This window comes from Trachurus trachurus (genome assembly GCF_905171665.1).
Source record: "Trachurus trachurus genome assembly, chromosome: 5".
Lineage (NCBI taxonomy): Eukaryota > Metazoa > Chordata > Actinopteri > Carangiformes > Carangidae > Trachurus > Trachurus trachurus.
Genome location: NC_139896.1, coordinates 29,821,335 through 29,834,506, shown reverse-complemented (window position 1 = coordinate 29,834,506; position 13,172 = coordinate 29,821,335). Strand labels below are relative to the sequence as shown.

General features: G+C 42.6%; 1 protein-coding gene across 1 annotated transcript in view; it reads left to right on the top strand.

Moving 5' to 3' along the window:
- cacna2d2a (calcium channel, voltage-dependent, alpha 2/delta subunit 2a) overlaps nt 1-13,172 on the top strand; it is a gene marked incomplete at its 5' end in the record, with an annotated part of 167,084 nt that overhangs the window by 140,314 nt on the left and 13,598 nt on the right. The window contains 10 exons of the mRNA XM_083971151.1: nt 1,703-1,813; nt 2,675-2,753; nt 6,668-6,717; nt 8,967-9,056; nt 9,971-10,039; nt 10,975-11,049; nt 11,263-11,337; nt 11,485-11,556; nt 11,711-11,782; nt 11,958-12,019. Of these exons, the coding sequence (XP_083827277.1) occupies nt 1,703-1,813; nt 2,675-2,753; nt 6,668-6,717; nt 8,967-9,056; nt 9,971-10,039; nt 10,975-11,049; nt 11,263-11,337; nt 11,485-11,556; nt 11,711-11,782; nt 11,958-12,019 (755 nt within the window). The remainder of the gene's footprint in view (nt 1-1,702; nt 1,814-2,674; nt 2,754-6,667; nt 6,718-8,966; nt 9,057-9,970; nt 10,040-10,974; nt 11,050-11,262; nt 11,338-11,484; nt 11,557-11,710; nt 11,783-11,957; nt 12,020-13,172) is intronic.

The window sequence follows — 13,172 nt, the reverse complement described above, 5'->3', positions numbered from 1 at the left end:
GTATGAAAGCTGAATGCTAAACATTGCAGCCCGGCTATGAACATATAGTCCTGAAATGCTTGTGAAAGTGCTTCTGACACAATCAAATTTAACGCTGGAATAATATTGTATACTTCAAATGAAATCCTAAAATCATGATAATATGAGGAAGTGTGTGCCTCCCTACTGGGGAATGTGTAGATGAAAAGCAAAGAATGAAAACTCAAAGTGGATTAGATAGATTCACTGCAGCAAAAAAAGAACAATATATTTGGACAAAAGAATAGTAATTTCACCTCTGTAGGGATGTAAATACATTTCCTGAACAAATATCTGCTTTCTATCTGTGGCGTATGATGATCGACTTCTCTGTGTTATGATGAGTTCTTTGATTTGGTGATATTACCGCTCCATGCTACACCTAAAAATGAACCCGTTAGTATTACCATCAGATCATCAAAACACAATCATATGTGTAGCTACTGATTAATTTACCCAATGAAAGAAGCTTAAAAAGGAAAATGCTCATGCACAGGAGATCTTTTGCAATGAATGAAATCTAAACAGGTTCTGCCAGGTGGGTCCATAAAATATCCCATGAGGAAGTCCCATCTTACAAAGAAGGTTCTTACCTGAAGTGGAGATTTATGAAATGAACCCAACAGGATACCCATACCACCCGCTACTCTGCACTGGCCACCCGTCCCGTTCAGAATTCAGTACAAGGTGCTGCTGCTCACTGACGAAGCCTTTCAATGGCCAAACCCCCCCGTTACATCTGCGACCATATTCACCATCACACCCCCAGCCGGTCCAGTTGTTTTAGAGGTAAATTCCTGCAAAACAGCTGATGCGCATTGTCTTCAAGGGCAGTTTTTCAGCAAGCAGTCTCTGCATTTACCTTGAAAACAACTCCGTCTCGTTTCGTTCCGTTATTATCTCATAGCGTGGTGAATGTGCAGGTCACAACTTGTCCACCAGAGCGTTTTGGTGTTGTTGGATTGTGTATTTGATGAGTTTGATGAGTGAAACTAAGAAATCCCATTAGCCTCCGTAGCGTAGCTCTGAGCAGCTCGCGGCTCTGCTCCGCCGTTCTAAAAATAGCTTGCACCGACAATTAAAGGTAACGAACCTACTGCTATGACTATAGGGATTATGGCAATGGGCCAATTTGCCAAAATGTTGAACTATCCCTTTAATATTTGTGTTGTGGAATTATGGTTTAATGTGTATACTGTTAAGCACTCTGTGTACTCGTACTACTATATTTAAATTAAAATGTACTTACTTAATGATACTGTACCCATATCACGCATATTACTATTGCAATGCCATCTTGTAAATCAGCAGTGTCAGCTCTTTGCAGATGCTGTAGAAAGGAGTCCAGTTTACATTCTGTGCCTCCTCTTATTGGTGTCCACAGGGGGTTTCTAGTTGTTGACAGATAAATTGACACATATCTAACTACAGCTGCATCATTAGAGTGTGTTATAAAATGTCAATGTTTGTGTACAGCTTATGAATGCTTAACAGCGGGGTTAAAGTGTCACAATGTCCCCTCTGTCTCTTTGATATATCTACTACAATAGCACTCTGTTTTGAATGATGCTCTAGTCTAACCACCTTCCCCCGTTTATTCTTCTCTCCAACTCCCGTGTGTCTCTCCTCTTCTTTCCCTTTCACCGCTCCTCTCTCCTCCCTCTTCTCTCTTCATGTGCCACAGGAAAGCAGCGCCCCGCGGGCCAACTGCAATAAGATGATAATGATGTTTACAGATGGCGGGGAGGATCGTGCACAAGACATCTTTGAGAAGTACAACTGGCCCAACAAAACAGTGAGTCTGTCCCCATAAGGCTGTTATCTAGTCATCTCACTCGCTCTGCCAGCCCAAGAGATCATGCATGTCCACAAACTGTCTTAGCAGGTCCTTTTCTCTCCCCATATCCCACCATTTTACCATTTTCTGCTGACATTGTCTCATTATAGCACAGGCGCTTGTGTTCGTTAGGCTGTCAGACATGCCAAGCACTCCAATCTGTGCACAGAACATCCTCTCCCAAGCTTTCTTCACTTCCACTCTGGCTGTTCTGATTCAGATTCTTTTTTTCCTCTTGTGATTTGGTGTTCAACTTTGTCCTCGTGTCTCTCAGTCTGTTTTCTCTCCTGCTCTGTCTCTTTTGTTGTTTTTGCTGCTGGGTGTTAACAGCGCTGACCTGCTGACTAATTAGCCACTTTATCATCAGAGCCTATGAAAATTACAGCCAATAGATACCGGGTTTGTGTCTTTGTTCCCGTCTCGTTGTCACTCTCACCCCTCCTTCCCCCACCCCGGTCTCACAGCCCCACCAATATTTATTCTGATATCCATTACTATCGAGTTCCCTCATGACGGCTGCTGTCACACAGGAATAATCTGCAGTTTGACAACTCTCTCACTGCACTCTTGCGTTGGAGACAGTTGTGTGAGTTGACTGGGAGGCTAATCTAATCATAGTCAAGATTTGTGCATCGTAGTTGTTGCATGACAGTGAACTCCCTGTCGTCCAGAAGGAGGTTTTGTGGGATCTGGTTTTGCTCCAGAAGCGTTTTTCTGCAGGAACTTTCTGCTTTTCTTCTGTTTGACTGCTTTCTGTTTTATTCTCAGATTTCCTTCAAATGATTGTCTCCATCGTTCTCTCTCTCTCCCTCTGTTCAGGTTCGTGTCTTCACCTTCTCTGTTGGCCAGCATAACTATGATGTCACACCCTTGCAGTGGATAGCTTGTGCCAATAAAGGTAAGTGGATAACATGTTTCCATGTTTGTGTGTGATCAATTTCACAATTAAGTAAAGAAAAATATATATATGTATATGTAAGAGAGGTAAAACAGGTGGAGGGATTATGTCCTAAATGAACAAATATTTCTGTCATTAGTCGGTTGCATGTCCCTGAGCACCTTAGTGCATGCAGATATTGAGGGAATCAACTCAAAGAATTGTATTTGTAGAGGATTCTTGTGACAGTCATGGTTTATTTCCCTTCTGTGTTATATTTGTTTACTGTCTGAATCTCTGAATGTGAAATGTATGCACAGTGTAGTGTTCTCAGTCATTCCCCACAATGAAAATCTGTTCATGATTTGCTCTCTACCCTGTAAACAGCCCCACAGTGTCACAGGTCACAATTTATAGATGCAAAAATAACAATTGAGTAACACAACACCTTTTAGCAGTGATACAATATCACAATTATATGTAAATCTAAATCTACTGTTTCCTGTAGTGAGTGGAATACAGCAGGTCTGTTACAAAGGGAGCAGTGAGTGAGCAAAGGAGACTTGGAAAGCAGCTCCAATCTCGTCATTCTTTAGGAAATGTAAATGATTACTTCCTGTAAAATGCTATTGTGAATTTGATACCTTGACTTTTGTCGGGGACCAAGACCACACCACTGTGCAGGTGTGGTTTTCTTATTGCCTTGTACAACATAATGTTGATCCATCGCCATAATCAGGTAAATAAATTGTTGTGGAAATGTTTAGGTCTGCCTGAGGAGAGTCAAAAAACAAGACCAACGAAACATCATGCGCAATAATTTATTCTTTATAGAGAGGTATAGAGAAGGACACAACACAGAACCACACGGCAGTCTAGTAGCTCAGGGATGTGCCCACTGAGCAGTGGTTGCAGCCCCTTCGTTATACGTACTCCATCCTATGCCTCTGGTTATCTCATTCCCAGTCATAAGATAAGCTCACATAGGTAATAAAACAATCAGGGTGCAATACTCAATGGATGTGAATCAGAATAAGAATGTATTTGTCAGCACAACGAGATTAAAAGCTAAACCTTAAAGTGCACCACACATAGAAACAAGACAGACAATAACAATAACGCATCAGTGCCGACATTCAGTTGTATAGCAGTCAACTTTATGAGTATGCGTATGGATAAAGTGAGAAGTGCAAGTGCATTGTGCTAGCATGGTAAAATATGAGAGTATATGTATAAAAATATAAAAAAATAAAAAGATAAAAGTAAATCAATAAGAGATATTATATAGCCATAGGCAGTTCATGTTTGCATTTAGTATTGTGATGGCTTTGGGGTAGAAGCTGTTTTTCAGTCAGCTTGCACCAACAATTAAAGGTAACGAACCTTCTGCTATGACTATAGGGATTATGGCAATGGGCCAGTTCGCCAAAATGTTGAACTATCCTTTTAACTTTAGGAATTTACAACCCAGATCAGTCTCAGAGAATGTTATACAGAGTTCATCCTGTTACCTTCAGCAGGCTCACCATACATGGTCAACACTGATCATTCTAACAGACTTGCCCAGAATAGGACTCCATCAAAATTTCCACCACAAAATAAATCTATCAGTTGTATGTAAAGATGTTCTCCTGCTGTGTGGGGTTATAAATACACAAAGCCCGGTTCTGATCACATCCAGGTCAGTTTGATTGAACCTCTTTAGCAGAAAATAAGTAAAATAGATGGAAGTACTCAGACCCACCTGCACCGTCACTAACTCATCATCACTGAGATTTATCCGTGTGTCTTCTGTCTGATGTGCACGTGATCAAATCAATATTGTATTCATCTCAAGCTGCTCCAGTCCCTAAAATAACCCAGCGAGCGGGCCGCCCTGCCTCTGACTGACAGTCTGACAGCCCAAATGACTCAGCGGCTCTTCCTGTTAGCTGCATTGTCTCAACGAATCTCATCTTGACTCAGCTCGTTTTCAGCTCACATTGTTGTTGCTGTGTGAACACGCTTTTTTTTTTTTCTTTTTAAACCGTAACCCACTTCCCTTCATCTCAGTTGTGGGCTTGATTAACTAGATTTCCTCAGTTCTTGCGGTTTATCCGAAGCTGCTCCTTTATGAGGCCTTCAGCTGCCTGTGTGAAGCCTCGGCTAACTGCTGCCGCTGATTAGAGCGTCGCCATTGGAGCCAAGTGCTTCAGAAGTATCTCCCCAGAAGTTGTTATTAATTAGCAGGAGGAGTCTGGTAGCAGGATGATTACCGTGCCATCTCCCTGTCAGGCTGGGGGAAAGTCCAGGATTACGCCTCTGTGCCAACACGCTCTCTGCAGCTCGCCACTGTAGTGATTACCATGCTACTAAAGTCTATGCCAACATAAGACAATAGTGTTGACACACCAGCCTCTATGGAGCTGTCCTCTCATATCTCCAGTACTTATTACTCTTTGGTATCTCACTCCAACAGAGTCAGCTCCCTGACACTTCCACAGGCCCTAACCCTTCACCCGTGACACCCGTGACACACACACACACACACACACAAACACCCACAACTAGGCCACTTGGAGATGCTAGCTGTTGGCTCACTCGAGCTGCAAGCCCATCTTAAGCAGAAAGTAACCTCTCTTTGACTCTGAGGACAATGGAATCATTTATCCATGCTCTCAAACAGTGTCACAAAATCCAAAACAGAAAAGAGAGTTATCCTCAAAAAAAAAAAAAAAATAGAGGTGAAGTTGAGGATAAAAAGCAGCAAATGTGATCTACCACATTGGTGATCCTAATACTTCCACAAAAGTGGTGCTGTTAATCCAACACTGGGAATAAAATATGGCAGAAATTCAAGATGACCACCCGGAGTAGAAGTAAAATCCTTATTTCATTTACCACTTTATCAGCTAGACTTATTACAGTTTATACATCAACTAAAGCAAGACAAGAAAACTGATCATGAATAGAAAGTAGCGCATGCTGGTCTAAATAAGAGGAAAAGACGTTCTCACACTGGACAGAGCAGGAGATTCAATCAGTCAATTTTGTCAAAATCAAATAAACACATACAACCCCAAAATCTGAGGCTGATGTTTGAAGAAAACTGACGTCTACTAGAGTAAAGCCGTTATGTAAATGAGAGTTGCAAAGCAAACTTAGTCGATTACAAGCATAATTGCCCCCTGCGCAGCAGATTGCTGTAGTTAACGTCCACAGCCCAGACGTGAACCATGTTACATTCCTACTCTTTGGTTACTGCCTGTAGCCTGTTTTGCTCTCTTCCACTACAACCACAGATGCCACCTCTCTGGCAAACAGCCAAAAGCCGGGGTTGAACCGCTGCTCCGAAGAAAACTCTAACAAATAGCTGCTCCCCGTGACTGTGCGTGCAGGGATGTGTACGCCCGTGCACGTGCGGCGCGCGGTGTCTGCACGGTCTGCATGTGCAAATGAATGAGACAGAGGAGGCGAATCTCGACACAGACCACTGTGGCAAAGTGCATAATGCATCAAAATAATGAGAGTCATCTCTGCCTTTTAACATTCAGGGGATGCCGTCTCCATTTCGCGGCTCTTTGTATAAACACTCATGGCTTTAATAACTTGGGGAGCGGCGTGGTTATTGACCCAGTCGGTCACTCTCCTCCATTCCTAATCAGCAGCAGCAGAGCCCGGGGCTCTGCAGTCCCAAGATGCCTCCGCATTTACATCCTACAGAACAACCATGAGTGTGCAGAGGTCAATGGCCACAAGCTCCACCGTGCCCGTCTGGCTCAACATCATCAGACTGAAACAGTGGTGTTAGACGTTTCCAATAACACTGAAGAGATTAGATCACTTTAGCGCACACTTTGAATGTTTTACCTCTTGATAATGTAAAGCTCTGAGACGCAACATGACAGAAGCATGTGAGTGGAATACTGTATTGATCCTGTCCTCTTAATCTGCAGGTTACTACTTTGAAATTCCATCGATCGGCGCCATCAGAATCAACACCCAGGTGAGATATATAGAGTGTGTACATGCGTCTGAATGCGCCTTCACCAATCCACAGAAACATCAATTTCAAGCAAGATGCTAGTCCATTCTTCCCCCTTTCTTCATGCTTGCTTTGATGTTAATTACTCAGATTGTAGATATCTTTGAGTATACCGTAACAAAGGGACATAAGAGGGCACAGCTGTATGACTAAAGAAGCGAGGTGACAGAGGTGGAGATGCAGCGATAACAAACATGGTTGCAGTCTTTCTGTGAGAAATGTTTTTTTGGGGGGAGGCTCTGATCTAAAGACTGTCAGATCTCCTTTTCCTCTTTCTGTCTCTTTTTCTCTGTCTGGTACACACACACCTCTCTGGTCCCTCACACACTCAGGGCCCTTCCACCCCCCATCACACTCGCTCGAGGCACTATGAGCTTCTAGAGGCCCTTGGGATAACCTCATTCCAGCTGTAGAAATTGACTCAGTCGCTGGGAGGTGGGGGAGCTACTGCACAACAACCCCCCCACCCCCCCACAGCCCCGGTGAGCGATCAGGCCCCAGAATAGACTGTCAGCTGTTCCATTAACTCTGGCATATTTATATTCTGAGAACTGCCACTTACTCTAATAGGTTTTCTGAAAGTGGGAGACTCCAGCTCTCTGCATAGGGCCAGAAGACACATTGGGGCCTTATGTTATTTAACCATACTCTGCCCTTCAACGTCACACACTCATCACATAGTCTCACTTGACTGAGATGACAACATTCCAATAACGGATGGACCACAGATGGCAAAAAAAATATTATATTTCATATTTTCCTGAGTCATACAGTAATGTGGGAAGAGTGGAGTCATTTTGAAAATAAATGAGTGTATATTTTGTGATTCCTCAAGGTTACCTGTGAAATTCTTGCTATTTCATCCATTTTTTGCTTCTTTGTTTGGACGTTTTGTCAGTGGAACAACAATAACAGGCCAGACATTAGTTAGGATGTTTTGTCTTTACAGGGAACATACTGATGAGTTTACTTTCCGCAGTGGTGGTTGTTACAATACCCAGGGAGACAATAGCGTTTAATCAACGCGCAGAGAGGCTGCCGGAGTCTATATGGCTCCGTCTCCGTTTGGACCACACATCTGCGGTTGCTGACTTTTTATGTTTCCTAGATTGTTCTAGCCAGGCGGAAAATTTCCCCCTATATCCCGTGAAAAGGTCTGGCTGTCATTGTCCTGATGGAATATCTCCCTGTGGCGCGTTAAACCGGACTTTTATTGAGCTAATAATAGAATAGGTTACGCCTGTCAGCACCTCACTGTTCAGGCAATGAAAAACAAACGGTCAAAAAGGCAATACTGGAATCGCCGTGTGCTTATACAGGGAGCCCCTTTTTGTATATTCAGGATGGATGCACAAAGAGGAGTGGCGCTGTGGCAAGGGTCAGGAATTTGCAGTAATGTTCCGTTTTTTACCGCAAAATATACGTCATCATATATATATATCATATTATATATGAAATTAAATTGTATAGTGCTCCTGCTCTGTTTTTATGTGAGTTTATTATGTCAATACATATATATTCTTATAACTCACTCGGCTGTTGAATAGGATATTGTAAACACATCATCAACAAGACAATAAAAACTCAATGATTAACCGTCCTCTTCCTGCAAGGCTTTTTCTCTCCTCCTCACAGTGTGGTTGCTTCTTATGTCATGAGGTCACTCCCTCAATAATTTTTACCAATTACACTCCATCTCCAAAATGACACGGATCAATAGGTTGTTTACAAAAAAAAAGACATCTCAGCTTTCGTATGAGGTGGCTCCTTACAACACAATATAGCGAATGTGATGTATTACTAGTAGACTTAACCCCTCACCTCTATTCACAAGCGCTGTGGGACATTCTCACAGTGCCAGCGTTGACAGTAGAGCCTCTGGGAGAAAGGCCTGTTTGCACGTCGTGCCATTGACACCCCTAATGTGTTTTTAATAGCTCCTTCATAATGATGAAAAACGGCCTTGAGTGGATCAGGACCGGAGGCTTTATTGCTCGGCGGGGCCGGGATGCTGCTGGTGGCCCACTGGTTTATGTGGTTACTGAGAGGGTGCCGGTCAGGGTCTTATAGTTTTATGACACATGGATGTTGGGCGGCTCTTCCAGCTCTCTGCTTTTTATGACCGTACATGACAAGCACTGTAAACGTCTGTTTGATCACGAGGGTTTATGTTGTCTCAGCACCACCGCTGTGTGTTTCTCCTGTTTCAGGAGTACCTGGACGTCCTGGGCCGTCCCATGGTGCTGGCCGGGCCCAGAGCCAAGCAGGTCCTGTGGACAAACGTCTACCAGGATGCACTGGTGAGAGAGACAGCATTTTATTCATTCAATCCTTAAAGGGATAGTTCACCCTAGAATGATATTTCGCTTATTATCTACTCACCCTCATGTTGACTAAGGGCTGGAAGAATTTCCAGAGTCCACCGTCCCTTCTCTGAGTTACAGGGGGTCTTGGCGTCGCAGTGCATTTCAATGCAACGGTTGCAAAGGGACACCAGAGCTCTTCGTAAAAAAACACACACAAAAAAACATCCAAATACCTCCATGATGCTCGTATGTAATGTCCGTCTTGTGCTGAAGCCCCAAATTGCGTAATTGTCCTGAAAAAAATTAAATAAGTCTATATTTTAAGCTTGTTTGTAGCGGAAGCTTATTTAATTTTTTTCGGGACAATTACGCAATTTGGGGCTTCAGCACAAGACGGACATTACATACGAGCATCATGGAGGTATTTGGATGTTTTTTTGTGTGTGTTTTTTTACGAAGAGCTCTGGTGTCCCTTTGCAACCGTTGCATTGAAATGCACTGCGACGCCAAGACCCCCTGTAACTCAGAGAAGGGACGGTGGACTCTGGAAATTCTTCCAGCCCTTAGTCAACATGAGGGTGAGTAGATAATGAGCGAAATATCATTCTAGGGTGAACTATCCCTTTAAAGAAATCTATGTAAAATTGTTCAGATCTTTCTTCTGCAGACTTATGCAGTCTGCGTTTCATCATTCACTCCCTCTGCTGCTTTTGTTTGTTAAAGATATTTGGGCAAATTCAGGTCATAAACCTTGTGTCACAGTCTTTTTAAATCTAATCAATTTGGTTTGTGAGTGTAATTTCATTTGATTTATTTGCTTGCTATATTATTCATTTTATAATTAAGATTATGCAATACATTATGTTATCTTTTCCTGGATGAACTGGATTTCTGATCTGTTTGATTAGGGTTTGGGCCTTGTCATCACTGGGACAATGCCAGTCTTCAACCTCACTGCTGATACTGTGAGCTCTCGGGTAAATACAACACTTTTACATATAAACAGTATGACTTCTACCTTTGCATTAATGCAGTGGTTCCCAACCTTTTCTGGCTTGTGACCTCATTTTGACATCACAAAATTCTGGCGACCCCACCAATCAAGATGTGTCAGCTCAGATATTTCTATATGCTGCATTTTATTTGAACTCGATTTCAATTTGAGAAAGTGAAAGTATAGAATACAGTTGTTTATGATTGTGTGTAGTGTTTTTAATCATAATTTTAGTTTAAAAAACATTTTTATCAGTAGTCAATTACTAGACATTTCATGCGACCCCATTTGAATTCCAGGTGACCCCACATGGGGTCCCAACCCCAAGGTTGAAAAACACTGCAAAATGACTCTTTGCCTTTTTTTATTATTATTATTATTATATAAAAGTGATGTTTTGAAATTCGTTCAGGTGAGTAAGTTTACAGATGTTTGAGGTTATTCAAACAGACAGTGTGTTGCAGTAGCAGGAGGGTTTCGGTTTTTATTTGGCATCTGTTTGGTGCTGTTGACCGTCATCAGTCATTTGTGATGGCATTCGTGCAGATGCTGCTCTTCGAGGCAACACCTCCCCCCTGAGGTGACAGCAAACACCACAGCCACCCATCTGTGGTATCTACTATCATCCGGAGAAGCACAGATGCATCCAGCTTCCAGTATCCATGACAAAAGTATTTACTCTGAGCTTATCACACCGGCTTAAAGCAGTGACGCTGCCGCAAAGCGACTCAGTTTAAGATAGACTGTGAAAATGCGGACTAATCAGATTGCGCACGAAGTGACGATAAGTCAAGCGATGGCACAGAGATGTTTCTCAGCAGTCCCGCGGCACAGCTCCCAGCTCTGTGTGATGCTCTGATGTCGGCAGGGGTTGTGGGTAAAATGCTAATAATTGCCTTTATGTGTTTTTTCACACAGAACCAGCTCATCCTGGGAGTTATGGGAGTGGATATTGCAATCAACGAAATCAAAAGGAAGACTCCTACGTACAGAGTGAGCTGTGCTGCACACTCAGTTTCACCTCATACTGTATTTTATTGTTTTTAATTGTTTTTACTTATTTCTTTTTATTTATTATCTATTATAAAGCACTTTGGTTCACCAAAGAGGTTGTTGTAAAGGGTAAAGGTACATTTACATTTACATCATATCACCTTCATGATGATCATTGAAACTCATCTGCATTTACCATTTTTTTCTGTGCAGCTTGGAGCCAATGGTTACACTTTTGCTATTGATCCAAATGGCTACGTGCTGCTGCATCCCAACCTGCGACCTAAGGTTGGTCTGACTGTGCACCCCACTCTCTACATACTGAGCCTGCTGCTTCTGTTGATTCTAAAGGCAAAGTTAGATGTCATTCCCGCTGACTGATGTGAATCTGCTTCTCCATCTTCCTCTGTTTTTTTTTTTCTCCCCCCGCCTCAGATCATTAACTTCAGGGAGCCCGTCACTCTGGACTTTCTGGACGCTGAGCTGGAGGACAGCAACAAGGAGGAGGCAAGTCAACATCTGTCAGACATCTTCATCTGGGAAAACCTGCGTATCTATTTGTCACCGGTTCTGACTTGTGCAAGTGTTTGTACGTATTTATACACCTTCTCATGCTGCAGCCTCTCTCTCTCTCTCTCTCTCTCTCTCTCTCGCTTTCCAGATCCGTCGACAGATGATTGATGGCAAATCAGGGCAAAGGAAAATCAAGACGCTCATTAAGTCAGTTGATGAGGCAAGTCATCAATATATGAGATTCAATCACGATCCAAAGTAGCACCTTCCTGTAATGAATCTGAATCAGTCTGAATGTTCAGGATCCGTTGTTTCCCTCCATTGACGGGGAAGAGACGCGAGCCGAGGTTGTGACAGTTTTTACTCACCAGACTTTTCTCTGTGGCCGCCAACAGAGGTACATCGACGAGGCCATGCGGACGTACACGTGGACGCCCGTGGACGGCACAGACTACAGGTAGGTTTCAAATGGAACGTCATCCCCTGACCTCAGAACCAAAGATTGTGCAACTTGAACCAGTGAGTGAAGTCCAACTTTGATACTTTTTAATCGTCCATTTTCAGCCACAGGTCTCAGATTTTCCTGTCGACAGCTGTTACTCATCGACCGGCAGCGTTTGTCGTGCGTTTGGAATAGACCGAACCTGTCACTGACTAAATGCAGCTCATTTGCTTTCTGCATTTGCATGAAATAATTCATCTGAATCACCCATGTAAAAAAAACAAAAAACAAAAAAAAACGTTTTTCTTCTCTCGTAAAGATCCTCAACAGTTCTCTAAGCACAAATTAATTGCATAGTTTAATCATCCCAAAACTTGGTTGAACATTTGAGGTTGCATCATAATGACATTTCCTCCAGGCAGCACTTGGTAAATTACAGTTTATGATATTCAATAGTCCTACAAATGCCTGATGTGTGTTTTCATTATTGCATCTGCTGGCAGCGTGCCCAGTCCTGGCCGAGTCCATATGAGGCTTCCTCTGCAAAATTCTATTAATATTCAACTCAAAGGGAACTTCCTGCCTATTTAATGCTCCGTATGTCACTGTCGTGGCCTGCAACGTTCAAATGGAACCTCAGCCCTGCGCTCTTATTGGTCCTTTGCCCTTAGAGTTCAGAGCAGAATATTTTTCTTGTGAGACTGGTGACATTTGGATGTTTATTTAAATCTACATTCGCCTTATATTATAGTCAAATTGAACTGTGGCACTCCGAACCTGATACTGTCACAGCCTGATTTTGTGTCTGTTCCAATTAATCCCCTTACTGAGTTTAGCTTTGTATAGCTCCACAGATTAAGAGATGAGACATGTATTTCCATTTATTCTCTCTTTAATTTCAGGCTCTGGTAGAAGAGTAAATATTTAGTAACGTGTATGTAGATTAGATGTAGAGCTCAGGATGTGGCGATGACATATTACAAAGCAAAACCAGTATGTGGCTATAATAGAAATGAAACTCAAAGCTGCTGTAATCGATACTTTTCTATTGACAGTCAAACAAATGGCTATGTGTACATGTAATATGAAGTGGTCCTTTGTTGATCCGCACTCACCGCACTCAATAACATCGTTCGGCTCATTGTTTTGGTGGTTTTGTTTGTCTGGA